The sequence below is a fragment of the Eptesicus fuscus genome, chromosome 1 (assembly GCF_027574615.1).
Source record: "Eptesicus fuscus isolate TK198812 chromosome 1, DD_ASM_mEF_20220401, whole genome shotgun sequence".
Lineage (NCBI taxonomy): Eukaryota > Metazoa > Chordata > Mammalia > Chiroptera > Vespertilionidae > Eptesicus > Eptesicus fuscus.
In genome coordinates, this window is record NC_072473.1 from 119585598 (window position 1) to 119609862 (window position 24265).

The 24265-nt window shown below is 40.4% G+C and overlaps 1 protein-coding gene across 2 annotated transcripts in view; it reads right to left on the bottom strand.

Annotated features, from left to right (window-relative positions):
• GRIA3 (glutamate ionotropic receptor AMPA type subunit 3) overlaps nt 1-24265 on the bottom strand; it is a 361210-nt gene that overhangs the window by 75984 nt on the left and 260961 nt on the right. For both annotated transcript variants that reach the window (XM_008156125.3, XM_008156126.3), the window contains exons 8-10: nt 19175-19279; nt 16633-16740; nt 15291-15497 (exon numbers count right to left, since the gene is read on the bottom strand). In XM_008156125.3, the coding sequence (XP_008154347.1) occupies nt 15291-15497; nt 16633-16740; nt 19175-19279 (420 nt within the window). The remainder of the gene's footprint in view (nt 1-15290; nt 15498-16632; nt 16741-19174; nt 19280-24265) is intronic.

Sequence of the window (24265 nt, forward strand, 5' to 3'; positions counted from 1 at the left end):
AGAAAAGGACACTGGCTGGCCTTTTGTCCTGAGGCATATTGACTTAGGGTAATTGACTCAAAAAAATTTTTTTTTTTGCTACCTTGCAACTCATCTTATATTCCCTTGTGACATATCACTGTTTAACACTTGTTTTCTTATTTTAATTTCTATGCTCTTATGTTTTATTTACATCACTTGACTGGAAATTCTTTTTATTTTTTAAATTTATCTGTATTACAGATGTCCCCTCCACCTGCCCCCCATTGACCCTCTCCACCCTGCTCCCACCCCCTTCCAAGGCCTTCACTGCACCATTGTCTGTCCATGGGTTATGCATATATGAATGTAAGTTATTTGGTTACTCTCTTCCCACCACCCCTTTCCCTCTAAAATACACCAGTATGTTGCATGCTTCAATGTCTCTATATCTATTTTGTTCATCAGTTTATTTTGTTCATTAGATTCCACATATAAGTGAGATCATGTGATACTTATCTTTCTCTGACTGGCTTATTTGACTGGAAATTCTTGTGGGATGAGTATAATAGTCCATACTTGTTATATCTGCCTCCCCGCCCCGCCCCACCATGAGGAGTGACACAGGACTACAGTACTCAGGACTATGGTACTTGAGTGTTTGCTATTATCCTTGAATTATTTTTGAAGAGCATGTTTATTAAAACACTAGAGGCCCTGTGCACAAAATTCACGCATGGCAGGGGGTGAGGGGGTCCCTCAGCCCGGCCTGTGCCCTTTTGTAATCCGGGACCCCTTGGGGGATGTCTGACTGCTGGGATCAGGCCTAAACCAGTAGTCGGACATCCCTTTCACAATCCGGGACTGCTGGCTCCTAAACGCTCACCTGCCTGCCTGCCTGATTGCCCCTAACCCCCCTGCCTGCCTGCCTGATCGCCCCTAATCTCTGGCCTGCCTGCCTGATCACCCCTAACTGCCTGATCGCCCTTAACCACTCTGCATGCCTGATCACCCCTAACTGCTCACCTGCCTGCCTGATTGCCCCTAACCGCCTCTGTCTTGCCCCGCCTGCTGCAGCTGCCTCCTCTGCCTCGGCCCCTGCTGCCGTAGCTTCATCCAGAAGGTCGTCTGGAAGGACGTCCAGAAGGTCATTCGCCTGTGCACTCTAATTAGCATATTATGCTTTTATTATTATAGATAGGTTCTTTGAAGGCAGTGACTCAATCTTCTATTTCTGTATCTATCATTGCAACAGATCTTAAAGTAAAGAAACCATAAATGACTAAAATATAAGTTGTTTATTATTAAAAATGATATATGCAAACATGAAAGAATTCTGTGTGGGTAATAACAAGGGTAAAATAGTTATTAGAACACATATTACCCTATGTAGTAAGCCATTATTTCTAATGATAAATATCAGTGTAGCACTCACATGTATTACATCAATAAAATAATGTGTTATTAGTGCACTACATAATTACCTCAGGTAAAGGCCGGCAATGTTTTTATATTGATCCCATAAAAATAGGCACTAGGACTTTCTGCACTTCTTTTGTCATCCACAATTATTTCTTTACAAAAGTAGTAGATTTTAGTCTGGAGCCCGGCCTTAAAATGCATACCTAGAAAAATGCTTCTGACCAAGGAAAGGCTTTTGGATGGTATATTAGATATGAAGTGAAAACACCAATTTTGATGATCATCTATTCTGTATTAAATAGAGTTATACCTCAATATCCCTACCAGTGGGGAGGTGGGGGGAGGATGATGAAATCTGAAATAGAGTTTGTTTTCCAAGAAATGATGTTTTACTACCTTGAATTACTTATGTTGACTCAACCTGGTTAAGAAACACTCCTTAAATAATTTCATGACTAATGTAGATAATAAGGAGCCAACTAACATTTATTTAGTGCTTACTCTGTGAGGCACTGTGTTAAGTACCATATATGTATATATACAGTAAGTGGCCAGTTTATTATGATCTATGAACACATAATAATCTGGCCACTCAGCATATATATATATTAGAGGTCCAGTGCATGAATTCATGCATGGGTGGGGTCCAGCCAGCCTAGCCAAGGGGAGGGGACATGGGTGGTTGGCCAGCCTGCCAGCTGGTTGAACTCCTGGTCGAGGGGGCAATTTGCATATTAGCCTTTTATTATATAGGATATACACTGAGTGGCCAGATTATTATTATTTTTTTAAATTTAATAAATCTTTATTGTTTAGATTATTACAATTGTTCCTCTTTTTTCCTCCCATAGTTCCCCTCCATCTGGTTCCCAACCCACCCTCTGCCCTTACCTCCCCCACACTGTCCTCATACATAGGTGTACGATTTTTGTCCAGTCTCTTCCCACACCCCCCACACCCCTTTCCCCCTGAGAATTGTCAGTCCACTCCCTTTCTATTCCCCGATTCTATTATATGCGCCAGTTTATTCTGTTCATCAGATATTTTATTCACTTGATTTTTAGATTCAGTTGTTGATAGATATGTATTAGTTGTTCATAATTTTTATCTTTACCTTTTTCTTCTTCTTCCTCTTCTTAAAGAATACCATTCAGCATTTCATATAATACTGGTTTGGTGTTGATGAACTCCTTTAGTTTTTTCTTATCTGTAAAGCTCTTTATCTGACCTTCAATTCTGAATGATAGCTTTGCTGGGTAGAGTAATCTTGGTTGTAGGTTCTTGCTATTTATCACTTTGAATATTTCTTGCCACTCCCTTCTGGCCTGCATAGTTTCTGTTGAGATATCAGCTGACAATCGTATGGGTGCTCCCTTGTAAGTAATTAACTGTTTTTCTCTTGCTGCTTTTAATATTCTCTCTTTGTCTTTTGCTCTTGGCATTTTAATTATGATGTGTCTTGGTGTGGTCCTCTTTGGATTCCTTTTGTTTGGGGTTCTGTGCACTTCCTGGACTTGTAAGTCTATTTCTTTCACCAGGTAGGGGAAGTTTTCTGTCATTATTTCTTCAAACAGGTTTTCAGTATCTTGCTCTCTCTCTCTTCTTCTGGCACCCCCATAATTCGGATGTTGGTACGCTTGAGGTTGTCCCAGAGGCTCCTTACACTATCTTCAAATTTTTGGATTCTTTTTTCTTTTTGCTTTTCTGGTTGACTGTTTCTTTTGCTTCTTTGTATTTCAAATCTTTGACTTGATTCTTGCGGTCCTCTAGTCTGCTGTTGGGTCTCTGTATAATATTTTTTATTTCAGTCAGTGTATGTTTAATTTCTAGTTGGTCCTTTTTCATATCCTCAAGGGTCTTGCTAAATTTATTGGCCTTTTCTAGGAAACTCTTGAAAAACCTTATAACCATGGTTTTGAACTCTATATCCAGTCGTTTGCTTTTCTCCATTATTTTAATTTGTGATCTGTTTCTTTGTCTCTGCATTTTTGCTGCTTCCCTGAGTTGGTAGAGTGGCTTTGTGTGCTAGTTGTCCTATAGGGCCCAGTGGCTCAGCCTCCCCAGCTATCTGAGGTGGACACTCTTGGTGCACCCGTTTGAGGACTGTGTGCACAGCCTTGTTGTAGTTAAGTCTTGATTGTTGTTGGCATCACTGGGAGGAATTGACCTCCAGGCCAATTGGCTGTGAGGATCAGCTGTGTCTACGCTGGGAGAACTTCTGTGCTGGAGACACCCATATGAGACAAGACTTGCAAAATTACAAAAGCTTCTGTGCTCAGCGTGGATGGGGCGGAGTCTCAGGGTGGAGCAGACAGCTTTGGATTCCCGTCAGCCCTGCCCTATGAGGCCCCTGGGTCTCAGTGTCCCTCGGTAATCGCTGCAAGCACCTCTGAGAGAAAGCCACCCTCGAGTTTTGCCCACTGCCAGACAGTCCAGTTTCTCCCAGAATGAGTCTGGGTTCCCAGAGTCTCGCCTGGAACTGGAGTTCAGCGCAGTCGGGAGCTTCTGTCTCCCTCCTGCTTGAGAAAGCCAGCTGCCAGTCCTCTCTGCACGCCCCTGTGTCTCCGTACCTCAGCCTTTTGCAGCTCCTCTGAGTCTCAATGTGCTTTTCTCTTTCCTTCTAGTTGTAGAATTTCCACTCAGCCAGCTTTCATGTGGTTCTGGATGGTGTCCATTTTGTCTTTTAGTTGTAGTTTTGAAATTGTTGTGCGAGGCAGCAGTTTAGGTGTTTACCTATGCCACCATCTTGGTTTCTCCCCGAGTGGCCAGATTATTATGCATTCAGAGATCATAATAATCTGGCCACTCAGTGTATATAGATGATATATATATCTGTATATATCTATATCTATATCTATATCTATATCTATATCTATATCTATATCTATATCTATATCTATATCTATATCTATATCTATATCTATATCTATATCTATATCTATATCTATATCTAATATATATATCTATATCATCTATATCTATACCTATATCTATCTATCTATCTATCTATCTATCTATCTATCTATCTCCCCCTTTCCCCCACCCTCCCCTACCACTCATCTGCTGATGGGCACTTAGGCTGTTTCCAAATCTTAGCTATTGTAAATTGTGCTGCTGTGAACATAGGGGTGCATATATCCTTTCTGATTGGTGTTTCTAGTTTCTTAGGATATATTCCTAGAAGTGGGATCACTGGGTCAAATGGGAGTTCCACGTTTAGTTTTTTGAGGAAACTCCATACTGTTCTCCACAGTGGCTGCCCCAGTCTGCATTCCCACCAGCAGTGCACGAGGGTTCCTTTTTCTCTGCATCCTCTCCAGCACTTGTCATTTGTTGATTTGTTGATGATAGCCATTCCTGACATGAGTGAGAAGGTAATGTATTGTTGTTTTGATTTGCATCTCTCAGATGATTAGTGACTTTGAGCATGTTTTCATATGCCTCTTGGCCTTCCTTCTGTCTTCTTTCCAAAAATATCTATTAGGTCCGTTGCCCATTTTTTGATTGGGTTGTTTATCTTCCTTTTGTTAAGTTGTATGAGTTCCCTGTAAATGTTGGAGATTAAGCCCTTATCAGTGATAACATTGGCAAATATGTTCTCCCATGCAGTGGGCTTTCTTGTTGTTTTGTTGATGGTTTCTTTTGCTGTGAAAAAGCTTTTTATTTTGATGTAGTCCCAGTTGTTTATTTTCTCCTTAGTTTCCATTGCCCTAGGAGCAGTATCAGTGAAGAAATTGCTTTGGCATATGTCTGACATTTAGCTGCCTGTAGATTCCTTTAGTATTTTTATGGTTTCCCATCTTATGTTTAAGTCCTTTATCCATTTTGAGTTTATTTTTGTGTATGGTGTAGTTTCTTTTTTTTTGGCCAAGGACTATTCTTGGTGCGAGGGATAAGGCAGACAAAACAGACAAAAAAACCTTACCCTCATGGAGGATATCCTATAGTGGAAGCTGCAGAAAATAAGCATTTATTGAAGCCAACAGCCTGCTGAGCAAATCTACCTTGATGGCTCACTACCATCTCAAACTCACCATTTCTAAAATTAATGCCATCATCTATCACCCTAATGTTAATTCTCTTCTAAATCTGTAAATAATGCCTATTCTAAATGTCCCCCAGTCCCTAACCCTTACCAATCCTACCCTCCCTGCATAATTTTGCCTCTTTATTTACTGAGAAGATGGAAGCCATCTGATTGAGCTTTGTCACCTCAATGTCCTTCTTCCCTTTCTCAATATATTGCTGTATCTTCATCCATCCCTTATATCATTCCCATATGATAGAAAATGTACTCTTTCCTAAAATTTAGTCTACTTATTCCTTACATACCATATTTTGTCTCTTCTTAAAACTCGGCTCCATTTATTTTCTTTTACTAATTTTTCCTTCTCGATCTATTCCAGTGGTTCTAAATGTTTGGTTCCCTGCACTAGTAGCATCAGACTTACCTGGGAATTTGTTAGAAATTCCATTTCTTAGGCACCAACCCAAATGTTTGGAATTTAAAATTCTGGGGGTGGGGCTTAGCTGGCCCTTTGGTGATTCTAATGCTTGTTGTAATTGCAAAACCATCTATTGATCTGTTTACTTAAAATTGTACTCAGGTAATTCTGTTTACTGATAAACAAAAATGAAACAAAAATCATTCCTCCCACCTCTTTTGATCCTGCTACCCTCTTAACCAGACATCTCTCCCCATCACCACCAATATTCTTGAAAAATATACCTTTACTATCTCTTGATTTTAAAACCACTTTGCCCTTATACACCTGTGATCAAACTTTCATTCCATCCAATTTACTGAAATTGCTTGTTGAACTACACTGAGTGGGCAGATTATTATGATCTCTGAACGTATAATAATCTGGCCTCTCTCTCTCTCTCTCTCTCTCTCTCTCTCTCTCTCTCTCTCTCTATATATATATATATATATATATATATATATATATATATATATATAGAGGCCCAGTGCATAAATTCGTGCATGGGTGGGGTCCAGCCTGGCCAGGGGGAGGGGACATGGGTGGTTGGCCGGCCTGCCTGCTGGTCAAACTCCTGGTCAAGGGGACAATTTGCATTTAAGCCTTTTATTATATAGGATATACACTGAGTGGCCAGATTTTTATGCGTTCAGAGATCATAATAATCTGGCCACTCAGTGTATATACTTGGTTACCAAATTCAAAGACCTTCCTTCAGACATCAACAGCTCATCTGACACCACTAGCCTTTTGCACTATACTATAGGCATACTTTGGAGATATCGTGGGTTCAATTCCAGACCACTCTACTAAAGTAAGTATAATAGTAAAAGGAGTAATAATATTTTTGCTGGTAGAGGGTCTTGCCTTCACTTTGTAAAAAAAATTCAACATCTCTGAAGTGCACTAAAGTGAAGCACAATAAAAAGTGGTATGTCTATATTTACTCTTCCAGTGGCTCTTTGATCCTGAAGACAGTGGGTTCTCCTCCTACCTCTCTGAATGTTCCTTCTCTGGTTTTTCTTCTTAGTCCTGCTCTTTCAAAGGAGGTAAACCTTTGCACCCCCAAATTCTACTCACAGGGTCTGGCTTAGAAGATAATTGATGAAGATTTGTGGAATAAGCAAGACCCCTTTAAGGTTTTGTTCTTCACTTACTCTTCTCAGTGTTATTATCTACAGCTTCAACTCTCCCCTCATTGCAGCTTATTTCCTGAATCACTAGATCTACATTTCTAACTGGAGGGGAGCCAAGGACAAATTTTATCTATTTTACCCTTTGCCTGGGGCCAGACCTTGTTGTAGAAACAAAAGCTACTAAGAAGAATGAAATTGGCCAGAAAACTAGTGGGGTTTTTGGGCAAAGGTAGTCTGAATCAGCTAGAAAGAGCCTTGTCATGCCAAGATAATACACAGAGAAAGCCACCTTCTGTCTTTGCCAACATATTTCTGCCTCCTGCTTAGAATATGAAAATACCCTGCTAGTTTCACTTCCCATTTGATCTCATTTGAATTTAGTTACTTAATTTAACTAGTTTTTGATCTTTCAAGTCTAAATAATTGATAGTTCTAAGAGAAATGGCCATTTATTTGTTTTGAGAGGAATAAATAAGGGGCATTTGTGTGATAAAAATCACTTTAGACTGAATTTAGGGGAATTAGGCACTTTTTTAAACAGGTAAAGAAAGGAGTTTGAGAATCTTGACACCTTTTAAGAGAAAAAAAAAAAAAAAACTAACTCAGTAACTGAAACACCTACCAGATGATAAGCACAGTTAAATGCTAACAAGAGGTGGCCAGATAGACAAAGTGAGATTTCTCATCTGGTTCCCAGGAACATGTAATACAAGAACAGATTACCAAAGGAAGCCATTCCTAGTTTGAAGCACTTTTGACATAAGACAACAGGAAAAACCTGCTTCCCTCAAGCACTTGCCTTTTTCCCTCAGCTTAACTTTTCTACCTTTTCTGAATTGTTTCTTCCTAAGGAGCTTTTTCAAAGAAGGTGGAGTTTCTTTTTTTTGGATGGTACTTCCTCAATAAAAAACAGCATTAAATCTGTGCTCAATTAAGCCTCACTGATGTGGACCTGGCTCCAAATGTTGAACTTCCATGCTGAACCTTAAAAACGACCTATTACATGTTGGTTGGGTACTAGACTTATTAGGTGATCATTTCATAAGTTATATAAATGTCTAACCACTACATTGTATGCTTTAAACTAATATAATATTTTATGTCAACTGTAATTGAAAAATAAAAATACAATTACAGATAAAAAACAAACAAAGGAAAAACAAAAAGCAGGTAGAAGGCTAAACTAATAGAAGCGGAGGAAGTTACTGTTCAAGTCTCAAGGACATCCAGCTCTGTAGGGGACTTGACAACCCCTTCCACCTCTTGTATGCTTAGTGAGACAAAAGTAGCAGAACTGTCATATCAGCTCAAAGCTAGCCTTGGAGAAGCCCTTGCCCTCTGCCACCATTATCCCTCCTTCATATGAAAAGGAAGTTCTGATAGTTGATTATTTCAGAGCTCAGGATCTGCTTGGCATAATATCTGCAGAGAAATCCACACAATTATTAAGGAAATGGTGAGAGCAGATAACTAACTAGTGTCAGAAAATACCCATTTTACTCTCCTGGGACTGCCATAGCATGCAGATGAGGGGGAAGGTCACTGTCAAGGCAAGTTAAAGTTTAGGAGGCCAACTTTGATGGAAAAGTGAAAAAAGCAATTCCCAAATTCCTTTCCTGGTCTCTGCTCCTTAAGAAAGTCAGTTATGGCTGGGAGAGAGCGTAATTATCCATGGGGCTAGGAAGTAGGAGAACTTCTGACCCAGTAGTGAAGTGCTTTTCTTGTGGTATACAGAACCAGTCCAGTGGTCTTTTGTCCTCAAGGCTTTGCCTGTGCTAGCAGTAGGCAGACAATTTTCAGAAATGTAGGTGGGTAAGTAGGAGGTATGAGGGTATTCCAGGTTATGGACAAAACCCAGCAAATGAAAAAGCTCAGGGTAAGAGTTTGCTAATGCTTTTGCTTACATCTTGACTGCTTAAAGGATTTTAATCAAGCGGCTTAAGAGTGGCTGTGTGGGCTCAGTAAACACACCAAATTAGGTTTGATTTTTCCATGTACCAGTGGCAAAACAGAAGAAACTGCATTATTGGAGGGGATTTATCTCGAGGGAGTTTATAATCCTTTCATAGGTGGGTTGCCAAATTTGTAAATTTTATAAAACTTGAAGCCCAACAAACTCATACGTGTGCGGATGATGCACTTAAGAGTCTGACAGGTTTGAGACAGAAATGGCAGTTTTATTGTCAATAACTTTTTTTTTTTTTGAGCCGGAAGGCTTATTTTTATAGCTTAAAAGTAGTTTCACCTGATTATCTGATACAAATGTTGGAACCCACCTGGAGACTATACATGAGCAGGAGCTTGTCAGCCACCATTTTAAAGCACTTTCTGAAAGCAAAGAGGATGGGAGAAAGGAGGTAGATAATGTACTGGGGTGTAATGCATAAGAAGATATTACGTTATCTGAGAGAAGAAGTAGACATGACCTGTCTTATCCCTATATAGACCAGGAGATTCTAGTGGCCTTTGGCAGATATTTCCTTTGAAAATTTTAAGTGTGTTGGAAAAGGAGTGATGCAGAATCAAACGAGACAATAGGAATATAATTGCTGTATGTTGGGGGACAGGATGTAAACTGCTTTATTGGCTGTACTATATGGGATTTTACTGTCAGCAATTGTTAAGATCTGGAGAAAGGAATGTGGTCTATTTAAATCTGTGCAATAACAAGCAGTGTCACAACAGGATATCCTAATTTCTTTATTCAGAACAGATGTCCCAGTCTGGATCTATTGGTTAGGAAGTGTCCCTGGATCAGAGTAAAGGCCTTGTGAGAGTAAATTTGGTTGGAAATATTTCCCCACTCTCTCTGCTCAGAGTGGCAGATTTCCATGTGACATTAATGCTCCTTCCTGGAGTTCATATGCATCATTTGAAAGAAAGAGGCACTTTTATCAAACCATCAGCCCTTCTGCCAAAGCCTAGTGTAATCACCTGAAGAATAAAGGATAAGATTTGTCATCTGTTACTGCACCTTTGCTTCTCTGTCTTTTAGCTGGAAGGACAGATCGACTTTCTGTCTTTCTTAATAGAAAATGAATCTATCTTAGGATAGTGACAACTTAAGGTAGAGAAATGTCAGTGTGAATAATATCTATAAAATTGCCATTTGTCCTGGGAGTGTGAAAGAGTCTGAGGATGCCCAAGGGATATGATCTAGAATCAACTGTTCCCAATCCCATTTTCATCCCCAAGTGCTCTGCTATATTCTAAGCCAGAGGTACCAATATGGACAGTAGTTTGTGTGGCTTTTATCAAGGCAACGAACTGCCCCCCTACCCTCTGCCTTTATCCTCAGTTCTAAGTTCTAGAAACATAAGGAACATGACAGCTGCCCACTGGGAGGTGTCCTTTTGTAAATTAGACCTCAATTTTCTTCCAGCCCTTTTCCCAACTCTCTCTTTGAGTTAGATGATATCTATTCTCAAAGGGCAGAAAACTCCCAGCTGTCTTCATTGGGTTTTCAAATATTTCAGTGATAACTAAAGATGTATATTGTCCTGGAGGCCACAGATAAGTAGCATGGGGATCTTGGATGGAAAAATCTTATAATCCAACTAGATTGTAAACCCCTTGAAGGCAGGTGGAGATGTTATATCTGATATAATACCAATCTTCCCATAGTTTCACAAGCTTAGTAAACTGGACCAGGAGTCATGAAACCTGAATTATATAGTCCAGGTTCTACCAAGGTGTGTGATTTTCTTTTTTTTACCTTGTCACAATCCCTGACACTTTTCCTGTCATTCCTCTCCTACATCAGACCATAGTTTCCTGGTTTACTCAACAGGAAGTTCTAATGTCCAGTCCTAGTTAGTCCTCATATTTATCTGTAAAGTGAATGAAAAGGTAGGCTAAAGGATGCCTAAGAACAATGCTAGCAACAAAATATTTTCAAACATACTTTCAAAACACATGCTATTTGTGAGCCATAAAAACTTGTGATTCTGTAAGTCATTTGAGCTGGAGACAATTACCATGTGGCAATATTATAGACATTCAGCTCGAAATCAAAACTGTTAAAAGCAGGTGGATAGTTTCAAGTCTATAATGTTCTGAAGAGCTTACACAATGGGGCACATTGTGTCCTACTGACATTTGTTTCAAAAATAGACTTTTTAGTGATACAAGGTGCCCCAATATAAATCTTGAGTTGATTTTCTTTAAAGGAAAAAAAGACCATTTAGAAATCATAGGTAAAGAGGCTGATTGGATTATTTCTTCTTTACCAAACTTAATTCATATAGACTCTTTCTTGAGACTTATGACAGAAATCGTTTGCAATGCTTTTTTCTTCCATCTTTCTTCATTAAAAAAAATCTGATCTGTTTTACATACTTAAAGTATAAGAGAAAAAAACCTAAGATAAAACAGTGCCTATCTGTGAAATTTTCATGTTCATTGCAAGAAATAGTTCCATGTTCTTTGTCCTTTTGCTTATTAAGCACTTAGGGAAGTCACTGGGGATTTTCTGCCCTTCTTTTTCTTAAGTGGCTTGCAAGCCACAAAAGGAGACAAGTCTGCCAGAAACAAATGCCTGTGTTTTAACTTTTCTTCATTTCTCCCAATGGTAGAGAAGTTGAATACTCCCTCATGCTTAAAGACTAAAACTTCTAAATGAAGATGAAGACACATTTAGCTTATGAGATCATCATCTTCTCTAACAGAGAGCTCTCACTCTAAACATGACAAAACATCCATTTTTTATAGCCATAGGCTTTAGAGGAAAGTAAAATTTGGCACTCCACTCAAATGGATTGGTTTGCTGTCAGTTCCTTGAAATAACCTTGTGTTATAATCCCAGAAAGCATCAGAAATTTGTTCTAGGTCATGGGAGAGAAGAGATCATTTCTATAAGCACCTTCCTTAGCTATATTGCTTTTGTCTTCAGTAGAAAGAATTGGAAGGAAAAGATGGGAATATTTCTCCAGGGGAATTTTAACCTATTCAGCAGTAGAGAGATGGATTACTAAACAAATAAGGAACTCTCTAATTCTCAAGCTCCCTCACACATACACAAATTGGAAAGAGGAATGTGGAGATTAAGTGAGTTTAGTACAGAGGACATGCCAGAAGAGAGATCAAAATCCAGTGAGAAAGCTGGTCTTTGTCTGAACAGTGTCAGGAAATCTGCTTTGATCTACATCACTATGTCTAATGTCCTGCTCAATGCCAGGAGGGCACTGAGCTATTTACAGAGTGTGGCAGGTTTTCTTTTGAGACACTAGAGAACTCTGGCTATTGAATCATGATGGGCTGGGAGAGTTCATGTCAGTTCTATTCTGGCCCAGTAGAAACTGACACTCTAAATTCTTTGCCATGCTTCTGTGGCCAAACACTTCTCAGAATGGCTAAGGAATCAAAAGCTTTTGCAGTAAATATCAACTATCTTTTAGGATAGGATAGGTCTGAAACAACACTTTGGCAGTATAGGGCAATGGTTGAAGAACAACTTCATAATCAGAGACCTGGGTTCAAATCATTGGGTCACTACAAGCTGAGTACCATGAACTCAATTTAATGAATACTGGCTTGGGATTACTGCATTCCAGGCAATTATTCATTAGAGCAAAAAGTGAGTAAGAGCACTGAAGAGCTGTGAGCAATAAAGGAAACACTGAGTGTTTGGAAAAAGAGGGACAGGGAAGAGAAGACTCGATCACCAACTTGTAAAATAAGAGCTTAAAGCTTGTTCTTAATGTCAAGACCATTCAGAGCTTCTCAGGGTCCTTGGAAAGTATGACAGGTATTATGTCCCTTGTTCAATTCCCTCTCTCTGGCATTAGAAATTCTTCTCTTTTCTATAACTGGGTTCACTTGAATCTCATCTACAACTCAGCCCTGCCCCAGTTCCCAGGACTAAGCTTGACCCATGACAGGAGATAATTGGCTCCAGCTCCATAGCTGAGGACTAAGGTTCAAACTGCTTTTCTGCTTGTCTGACTGGAGGATAGTGCCCTAATTTTTATACTTGAGGTCCAGTCTCATTTTAAGACTTAATTCCCTTTCTGAGCTCTTATTTTTAGAAATTAGCTTCTGCCTTCATTTTTGTTCCAGAGGACCTGTTCCAAAAACTTATTAATGACCCAAGCTCTATATTATGATTGAAAAGCTACACCATATTCTTGCTGATTTCCATATTCAAACATTAGAGTCCTTCTCCTGAACTTTCAGTCCAGTAGGTAACCTGGATGTTTGCTTCTTTTAAAAGTATATATTTTTATTGATTACAGAGAGGAAGGGAGAAGGAGAGAAACATAAATGATGACAATCATTTATTGGCTGCCTCCTGCATGCTCCACACTAGGTCAAGCCCACAACCCAGGTGTGTGCCCTGACTGGGAATTGAACCATGACCTCCTGGTTCATAGGTCAACACTCAAACACTGAGCCACGCCAGCCAGGCGACATTTGCTCTTGACAGCTATTTCTCAGTATATTCACCCCCTAGACTCCTCTGTGTTCCCCTAACCCCATAGTCAGCAAACTGCGGCTCGCGAGCCACATGCGGCTCTTTGGCCCCTTGAGTGTGGCTCTTCCACAAAATACCACGGCCTGGGTGAGTCTATTTTGAAGAAGTGGCATTAGAAGAAGTTTAAGTTTAAAAAATTTGGCTCTCAAAAGAAATTTCAATCGTTGTACTGTTGATATTTGGCTCTGTTGACTAATGAGTTTGCTGACCACTGCCCTAACCGATTATCTAGTCATTGCAAATAATCCTTTCTTGTTAAATTAAACCTTTTCTGCCACTACCTTCACTTGGGTTAGTTCTCCAGTTACTGGTTCATCCAGTGGGCTGTTATGACCAGTTCTACTTTTCTCCATATGCTACACTAGGCAGCCCAAGATCTAATATTCCTAATCGGAGGCCAAAATCTTTTCAAGCAAAGCCACAAAGGAGCTCTAAAGACACTGCTGTACCCTTTTTAAAAGCCCTAATTATCAGTATAATTCTTTTGTACTTGGCCCATGGGCAAGCCCTTGGCAGAACCATTCTGTTCATTCATTAATTTATTCAACAAGTATTTGTTGAACTTACATTATGTGCCAGGCTCATCTAGGTGGGGCAGCTGAACTTTTAAATAGATCATTATAATACAAGTTCAAAAAGTACTCTAAGGAAGAAAAAAGCAGGGGCACCTAACCAGACTGCAGGTGGGTAAATAAGATTAGGGAAAGCTTCCTTAAAGAGTTGATACCTCTAAGTTCTGGAGGACTGGTAGATGATGTTAGCTGGCTAAGACAGACAAAGATACCGTACTTCCAGAAATGCTCTAAGTGAGAGCTGGGCACCTTCAGGGAACAACAAATACTTCAGTAGCTGGAACATTGAGTGTGAATGGGAAAGAGTACAAGATGAAGCTAGGGAGGTAGGCAGGTGCCAGATTATAAAGTGCCTTATTTGCTATGCTAAGGAATTTGAATTTTATCCTGATTTTTAAAGTGGGAAATTATAATAATGCGGAGAACTGATTTGCCAGGATAAAAGCAGAGGTAGGCTCTCACTCATTTATGGAATATAATGAACAACATAAACTGATGAACAAAAACAGATCCAGAGACAGAGAAGCATCTATCAGAGGGAAGGTGGGGAGGATGGGGGTAAGGAGGAGAGATCAACCAAAGGACTTGTATGCATGCATATAAGCCTAACCAATGGACACAGAAAACAGGGGGGTGAGGGCATGAGTGGGAGGGTTGGGGGGATAATGAGGGGATATGGACACATATGTAATACCTTAATCAATAAAGAAGTTTAAAAAATAAAAGATAACAACAAGAACAAAAAAAGAACAGAGACAGGGAAACCAGTTAAATGAAAGACAAATGGTAAGAATCTTAACTAAGTTGATGATGATGGGAATGAAGAGTGTGTCTAGATTTGAGAGACATACCTAAGAGTAGAATTTATAGGATACAGTGATTGAATAGATATGAGAGGAACAAGGAGAAAAGAGATCAGGTTGCTTAGGCAACTACGTGGGTAGTGATTCTGTTGCCTGAGACAGGGAACACAGAAGGAACAGATTTTCAACAGAGGGCAGACTGTACTTAATGTTTCCAGATAGATTTTCCCAATTCTACTTTCCTTTTAGTAATATAATTCTGTTGCCCAAAGGATACTATTGATAAGCTCCTTTTACAGAATTCAACTGTAGAAAACCATTTCTTTTACAGACCATATGAAAACTATACAATTGGATAAGTATTGCACTTGAGAATTAAATCCTCTATCTTTGTTAATTGGAAAGCATAGAAGTAAATGAAAATAGAGTTGAAAAGAACTTACCCCATAGACAAGTTCCCCAACCATGCCATTCCATATTTTAGTCTCCGGATCCCTTGCACCATATTTCCCGTCGGCGACAATGGATAATTTGTATTTGATCCTTACATGTTTGGCTATTTCATAAGCTAAGTCTACACAATAGCCTTCATATCGCTCATTTCCTTCCAGTTGCTCATGGTTCTTCTTATACATTACATATGGTGATTCCTTTGGGACCAGAAAGAAGATCAAATAATTACTCCTATACATTTTTCTGAGAGAAGATAAATGTAATCATGAAGCTGTCCTTCCCCACCATTGTTATTGCACTTTGGTGTGTAAAAAAGAGCCTTTAAATAAGCAGAAGAGCATCAATAAGCCTATTCATTGGGCTACATATTTCTTGGAGTCCGTAACTGATGATTTAAAGAAGTAGAGAAAGATTTAAATTATTTTTGAGAGTTTGAAAGAGAGACCAGTTTCTACTTGTAAAGTCTTTGATTTACTCAAACTGGGCAGAGTATTTTCCTTAGTTACATGAAGATGAACTGCCTTTGTCTTCTTGGGATCTACCAGGTAGGAACCATAGACAGCCCAGGGGTCGGAGTCTGTGGTTTATTCATTTTTATATCCTCAGAGCCTAATACAGTACCTAGGACTAAGTAAGTATTTGATACGTATGTTTAAATGAAAGGTTAACTCCAGGAAAATGTCTATTCAATTAATCACAATTTCAGACCTACTGGCATATTCGTTTTGAACTCAGGTTCATACTTTAGTCAGCAGGAAAACATACAAGCTTTTAGAAACATATTTTAAAACTAAATGAGAATACTATTTCTCCTTTAAATAGTACTTTGAATTATTCAGAAAAGCTTTACATGGTGAATATTGCCTTGAAATGGTCTTAGGACAGAGGTAGGAGGTTATTACTATATTCATTCAATAAATTTAAAAAAGCACAACCTGAGGCTCAGAGAAGTTGTGACATACAGTGAAGCACAAGTTTACTAGTTTAACAGTAGTAGACTGGACCTAATATAAGAACCATAATCCAGTTTCCTCCACACAATGCTGTTTCCCCCACAATGAAGAATTAGATTTCAAGTCCAGATGAAGCATTGGACCTATAGTAGAAGGAGTGGGTAAAGAGGAGAATAATATCTTAAGTTCCCATTATTTTAATTTTAAACATGACATTCAGTTCATAATTATGTCAGGATCCTTTGAAAGATTCCTCAAATGACCTGTTGGAATTTTTCACTGCTTGAACTTGAGGTCTTTCCTACTGGCTGAATAATGCTTTTCAGAAAGCAGAGGTCTTGATATATAGAAAGCTCACCTACCATCTGTCCATACTTACCAGAATGGTAGTCACCACTATGGTCCGGTTCTCTGAGGATGCACTGTCATTACTGATTTGCTGATCTGAGAAAGGCACAAACCTTTCATACTCATTCCAGTAGCCAGCCTAGAAAGAATAGACATTTGACCTGGTTACCCACTTTTCACTCAAAAAGCACATGAAATTGAAGTGCTATTGTTGAGTGAAAAAAAATTTATTTGCTTTGATACCATTGTGATTAGGTAGTTATTAATAACTAGAAGCCTGGTGCATGAAAATTAATGCACTGGAGGGGGTGGTCCCTCAGCCTGGCCTGCCCCCTATCACAGTCCGGGAGCCCTCAGGAGTGGGAGGTGACCCGGTGATCAGGGGAAGGCAACACCCCCATCACACCTCTGTTGCTGCCACTGCCGGCAGTGCAAGCCTAGGCTATCTGAGCCTTGGGCGGCCCTAGGCAGCTGGGCAGCTGCCATCTGAGGCTTGCCTGCACCTTGGGCGTCAGCTGTGCAGCCCACATCTGAGGCTTGCCTGCACTTCGGGCCAGCCCTAGGCAGCCGGGCAGCTGCCATCCGAGGCTTGCCTGCACTTTGGGCCGGACCTAGGTGGCTGGGCAGCTGACATCTGAGGCTTGCCTGCACCTTGGGCTGGCCCTGGGCGGCTGGGGGGCACCGTGCGCCTGCCACCCCCTCCCCCACTTCAGCTAGGCTGAAAGGCCTGAGGAACTCCGGTAGGGCTGAGGGAACTGGGTGCCGCCATTTTGTGGCTATGGGCACCACCATCTTTGTGATGGCATGATTGTCAATTTGCATATTCCTTCTTTATTATATAGGACTAGTAGCCCATTTGCAGGAAAACCCTGCAAGCGGCTGTTGCGGCCGCGTGCGTTGCCGCTGCCGCTGCCGCTGCCTTTGCGGCCACCGCACCTGCACCCGCTTGCCACTGCCGCCCGCCACGCTCCGCCCCGTTCCACCCTGCTCCGCCCTGCCTGGGCTTTCCCTCTGGCAGCCACCTTGCTTTCCGCTTTTCCTCCCTCTTCCTTCTAAGTTGTCTTCAGTCTTCACTCCTCCCTCTTTCAGCGTATGCAAATTAACCGCCACCTTTTTTTGGGTAAATTGCATACTCGCCCTGATTGGCCGGTGGGTGTGGCTTTGGCTGGTGGGCGTGGCTTGGGTGTAGCGAAGGTGCGGTCAATTTGCATATTACTGTTTTATTAGGTAGGATAGGAAAGGAGTAAAAGGGACATGCGGGCAGCTTCACCAGGAAACTGCAATTTCACACTCCCCTGGGAACCACCAACCCATTCCTTGAGGCTTACTGGGGGAAGGGACTGGACAAGGGGGAAGATGAACACATGCACAGTGAAGTTGGGGTGCCATAAGAAAGATACCATAGGAGACAGAAATCATTAACCAGAGTGGGCAGGGCACTTCAAGCCCATGAAAATCTGGGGATACTTTATCCCCTAAACACTTGGCTCTCTTGCACTTGCTGGTATGACCCAGGGCCATGTGGACCCCACACACAGTGGACTAATGGACTGCAGTGAGAAACACAAGCTAAGCTAGCCTGATGCTGGACTGGACACTGCTCCAATACAGAAAGAAAACTTTGGACACTGGCTCTGATTCTAACTCTGCTAAAGCCCCAGCTACACTTCTTCCTTGGTGGGACAATGGGAAATGGGGCATTTGAAACTCAAGGGTTTAATTCCATAGAAATAAAACTTTCTATAATACCACGTCCTCCCATGTGAGTTTCAGAAAATTCTTTTTCTCAGGATATGGCAAAATTCCACCCCCACAAGCAACTGGTGGGGACAAAGAACTCTCCCACTGGTAACAGATGTTTTCCTGTCTTCCTCTGTCTTCCACCCTCACTAGGACCCCAACACCAACACACACACACGGAGTGCTGTTCCTTCATCCTGGGGGTTCCTATGCCCACATCACCATTACTGGCATTTTGTAAAATAATTTAGCCCATGTAGGATGATAAGCTGGGATATGGAGGCAGGAAACCAGTGAGTATACTGTAGAAATGACACAAGATATTTTATGTTATGAGGTTTTATCAGATGGTTACTAAATCTCCACTTAATACCCAACTCAACTATTAGTGTGATAGAAGCAAAGTTGTCATTATAACATTTAGCTCTAGAGAAATATTCTTTGTTCAACTCCTTTTGGTGGGTAAGTTGACAAAGCAAAGTGATAACTACTTTCCAGTTCTTTTGCTAAAACTGTATGTACCTTGGCAGCCTCTGTTCAACTAAAAACATGCTGTAAAATATGTGACTCCTTTCCTTTATTGTAGAAAGTTGTTAGTAACACTTGAGTCTAACAGAACCAGACTGAGAGGAAAATACTCCTTTTAAACTGTGTAGATGGAACACTGTTTATAAGACAACTTTATCATATCTACACTCTTCACTGAATAGAAAGGCAGAAATGTTATGTGGGAATTTCCTTTTTGTATATTTTCTAAGACCTGTTTTCTTGCATCTGGGTGCTGTCACTTTTCAGAAAGACTTTTTCTTTGCATATGGGTTTTGGTTACTTACTTTTCGAGAGCCAGTGACTTTCATTTCATACACATCGATAGTATAATTTGTTCTACGTCCATAAGTGTCAAATTGGATGTTTCCAGTCATTCCCTGTACTTGCACCTGGTAGAAAGAAAAATATAAAACTTTAAAAGAGCACCACATTATTGCCTTCTAGGTCCCTGGGATGAGGTCTGATGATAGATCTTGAAGTCTTGGAGAACTTTTATATTGAATCACTTAGCTATTTATCCACCAGATTATGTCTAGACAAATCTTCATTTTCTCCCCAGTATTTTCTAGATATACCTTGTAATTATGAAGCTTTGAGTAGGTGTGATAGGCAGTTATCTAGATGATACAGTGAGGGCCCTATCACTACTTTTTCAGGGGCCTGAAATTTCCATTTGTCTCTTCTTAAAGGAGTAGCCTGAAGAGTAGTCCTAACAAGGGTAATGCATTTTTCTAAACTGTAAGTTCCTTTGGGGCTATGGCTTATCTTAGTATTCCCAATATCTGAACATAAACTGGTTTCATAACAGGGCTCTGGAGCTCCTGAATTCATATCCTAGCTTCATCACTTACTAACTGTATGACCTCGGGTATGTTCCTTAATACATTTTTATTTCAATGTTCTAGTCTGTAAAATCCTAAAGTACCTATCTTTTTGAGTTGAGGAGGATCAAATGACTTATACATAAGTAATGTTTAGAACAGTGGCTGACATATAGTAAGCATTGCAATACATGCCAGGTATATTGATAATTATTATTAATCAAAGCGAACTTAGTTCCATTTCTTGAGAGGGTTACACATTTACCAGCTGCCATGGTAACAAGGTGAGTTTTTCCTCTTATTTAATTTATGCCCAGCTATAGACAGGTAGGATAGAGCTAGGCCATAGAGGGATAATCTTTACACTGATGAGATTGGTTAAGTCTGAGGAATCAGGACTATGGAATACTGGATAAGAAAGCTAGAGATACTGGAACAACCTGGAAACCTATTTGGGATGCCAAATTCAGATTCACCTGTGCCACAATTTTCCCTGGATCTGGGCCCAGTATTATGCACTAACTAATAAGAGGCCATCTCTGCTGGGTGGAGACATTTCCTTACTTTACAGTTTAGCGATACTACATGAAGACCCTCTATAGATATAAGTCAATATTGTTATACCCTTGAATTGCTCATTTGGTGAGTAAGGGTTGAGGAATTTGCTTTAAGGAAAAAGGATATGTCTCATTTTCCTAGGAAGAAATAATGGAATACTTTTTCTTTATTTTTTGTTAATTCTCACCTGAGGATATTTTTCTGTTGATTTTTAGAGAAAGTGGAAGGGGGAGAGAGATAGGGAGGGAGGGAAGAAAGGAGTGAGAGAGAGAGAAGAGAGGGGAGAGAGAGAGAGAGAGAGAGAGAGAGAGAGAGAGAGAGAGGAGAGAGAGAGAGAGAGAGAGAGAGAGAGAGAGAGAGAGAGATTGATGTGAAAGAGACACATTGATTGGTTGCTTCCTGCATGTTCCTTGACTGAGGCAGGGAATGAACCTGCAACCCAGTTACAAGCCCTTGACTGGGAATTGAACCCAGAAACTCTTCAGTGCTTGGGTTGATACTCTGCCACTGAGCCACATGAACCAGGACTGGAATACTTTTTCATCACTTATTTGTCTTAAGTGACATGCTGTTAAGCATGTCAGAAGTAGTAATGGGCTTGTGCTGCAGAAGGGAAAATTGATGGCAAATATTAGGGAGCATAGTTTTAAAGTTGAAGGGGACTTGGCCACCACCAATAGGAAACTGGAATTCCTATTGAAGGAGAAATGCTCCAAAGTGACTTCCTGAAGACATGATGATTGTCCTACTGATCCAACAAACCTAAGCACTATTGTCAGCTTAGGCTTGCAGAGAGGGTGATGTCACACTTCAAGTTAAAGAAAAGGGCCTTTGTTGAGATAGAAATTGCTTATGTAGTAGAATGAATCTGGTGCATTCTGTGATGCATGAATGGTCTATTCTTTACAGTCTATTTTGAACATTGAATTCCAGGAGAGGATATAGGCAGGACAGAGACACTGGCATAGGAACTTATTAAGGAAATTCTTCATTACTGAAAATAGCAAAATTTTCAAGTCTCATTGAAAATTGTATATTTCTAAAGTCCAAGCCTATATAAACATGATATACAAATTGGACAACAGTCTAGATATGTCCAATAGATTTCATACCCCATGATTAGAACTTTTGATGAGCAGAAGTAGAAATAAACTCCCACTCAGAAAGAAGTCTATTTTTAAGGATGTGCTTGTAAGTGAGTTTCCCATCATTTTATCTGGGGTATTTTCTTTAATTATACCCACCCCCATCTCAGTCTATATTAGGTATTTCTCTTCTGGGTTCTCACTGCAACCTCTGTAGAACTTAAAATAGCATTTTAATCATCTATGTATTTCCATCTCCCCTACTATGTTGGGAGCATCTCAAGATGAGAGACATTCTTTTTCTGTGTTCTCAGCTCAAATGAGATAGAGCAGGTGCTCAGTAAATGTTTACTGAAAAAGTGGACAAATCTCAATGACTTAACATTGTGACATATTTCAGTAGACTGTGCTGAGGCAGATTTTTTTTACTATGTCAATTGTGAGGAGAATGATTACCCAATTTGCAAGTGGCTTTATTCTTTGAAAGCATTTGTTTACACATTAACTATTTATATGTGAGCTCCCCTCATCTTACTTCATGTTTGCATACTAACTTGGAGCCTGATACATGGTTGTTAGTGCTCAATAAATGTTTACTGAATGAATAGTGTGCTTATTTACTCACTAAAACAGGCCCCAGAGGAACCTCTATCAGGCAATGCTTTTGCCAGATTTCTGTAAAGGAAGTGACTGATTTATTGAGCAACAACTATGCACTAGTCACAATGAGGGATGCTTTTACATCACACATTCTTACTTTTAATCAACTCAAATAAAATGAGATTTCTTTTAATACAATAAAACCTTTTAGTATTTCAGATAATTCTCCCTTGAAGTCCCTCTGAATGGTGGAGTTTTTACTGAGCATTTATCACCAGGGATCTTCCACTATTGAAAAAAGTTGATACTTTCCAGCCTCTGGAGTAATAGGAAGAGGCTGGCCTGTAGAAAGAGATAATCAAAGAGAGCCAGCTACACAAATTCTTTTGATTGTTTGATCATTAGGGCTTGGGGAGAAAGGTTACTTACCTGGCTTATAGCTTGAACTTTATCAGTGAGTTAGACATGTAGGAATTATTTGTGCAATAATATAATTAATCTTTTTTACTAATCAAATTAATTTCTTATTCTTCATTCTGGTAGCTGTTTTCTATCCTCCTATATCAGTGATGGGCAACCTTTTGAGCTTGGTGTGTCAAACTTCGCCAAAAAACTAAGCATAACTCGGGTAGTGTGTCACTTTGAGGAAAAAACATTATTTCGCAAATGTTTCATCCTCGGCATGCGGCTGCCTCAGCAGCCACGTGTCATCAGAAATGGCTACGCGTGTTAGTGCTGACACGCGTGTCATAGGTTCGCCATCACTGTCCTATATAATAAAGAGGTAATATGCAAATTGACCATCATTGCAACACACAAGATGGCTGCCCCCATGTGGACACAAGATGGCTACCACAAGATGGCCAGCAAGGGAGGGCAGTTGTGGGCGATCAGGCCAGCAGGGGAGAGAAGTTGTGAGGGACCAGGCCTGCAAGGGATGGCAGTTGGGGGTGACCAGGCCAGCAAGGGAGGGCAGTTGGGGGCGACCAGGCCTGCAGGGGAGGACAGTTAGTGTCAACCAGGCTAGCAGGGGAGGGCAGTTAGGGGCAATTGGGTGGATAGGGGAGCAGTTAGGCATCAATCAGGTTGGCAGGCAGAAGTGGTTAGGGGGTGATCAGGCAGGCAGGCAGGCGAATGGTTGGGAGCCAGCAGTTCTGGATTGTGAGAGGGATGTCCGACTGCCCACCGGGATTGAGCCTAACAGGCATTTGGACATCCCTCAAGGGGTCCCAAATTGGAGAGGGTGTAAGCTGGGCTGAGGGACACCCCCCCCCCGTGCACAAATTTCATGCACCGGACCTCTAGTTTGGGGAATATAGTTGTTTGTGTCACGAGTGGGGAGTCAATTGGAGATGCTGGAACTTGCCCCTTGAGGTTTCGAGGCTGAAAACTCCTTTTGATTCACTCTGAGTGATTTTTATATTTCACTCATCATTATGTTTCACCTGACAATACAAATCTTATAACTGCTATGAAGGTTGAATTTAATTAACTGCTCTTCAAAATTGTGCCGTGCTACCTCCATAAAATGACAGTTAGGGCATTTGTTAGGGAACTGACATAATGACATAAAAATCTGCATAATGAAAGAATGAGTCATATCTCTTTCTTGGAGAAAGACATAGGGGCTACTAACCCCTTTTGATTGAATGCTTCCAACTTGGCAAACTTAAGGCAGCAGTAAGAGAGCCAACTACACAAAATTATGTGTTATGAGGCTATTATAAAATCTTTGTTGCTGGGTTGTGCACAGAATTATCCAATCATTGCCTATCTCTTTGTTTATTTGGATGTCCCAAACATCAAGACAATTAAATAAGTAGAAATAAGAAAGTCTTGTACTCTCAGAGGCTCATTGTAATGCATGTAGGCACAAGTAGTATAAATAAAAATATTCAGAAAAGAGCTCTTACTTGGAAAACTGCAAGGAATGGGTGATACTGGTCCTAGTGTAAATAATGGAATCTGTTCAAAGGACACTGCTTGAAGCCTTAAATGACCTCCTACTCTGTACATACCAAAAACAAGTGACCTATTTGACTGTCTATCCATTGATTTCTTATACTTTTATTTAGGCTTTTGGGGTGGGGCATTGGGGAAAGCCTCTTAAGTAGTCCTGAAAATGGGTCATATTCCTGTGTTTCACCATGTAGAATAGTATAAAGGTTCTTTTGGCAAGAGAAATACTATCACATTGATGTAGTCCAAAGTCCATCCAGGCTAAACATTTGTCTGGTGAGACAGAGGATGTTGTTGTTATCCTTTGTAATGGTGTACCTTGAAGGTAGTAGCTTCATATAAAATATCTCAG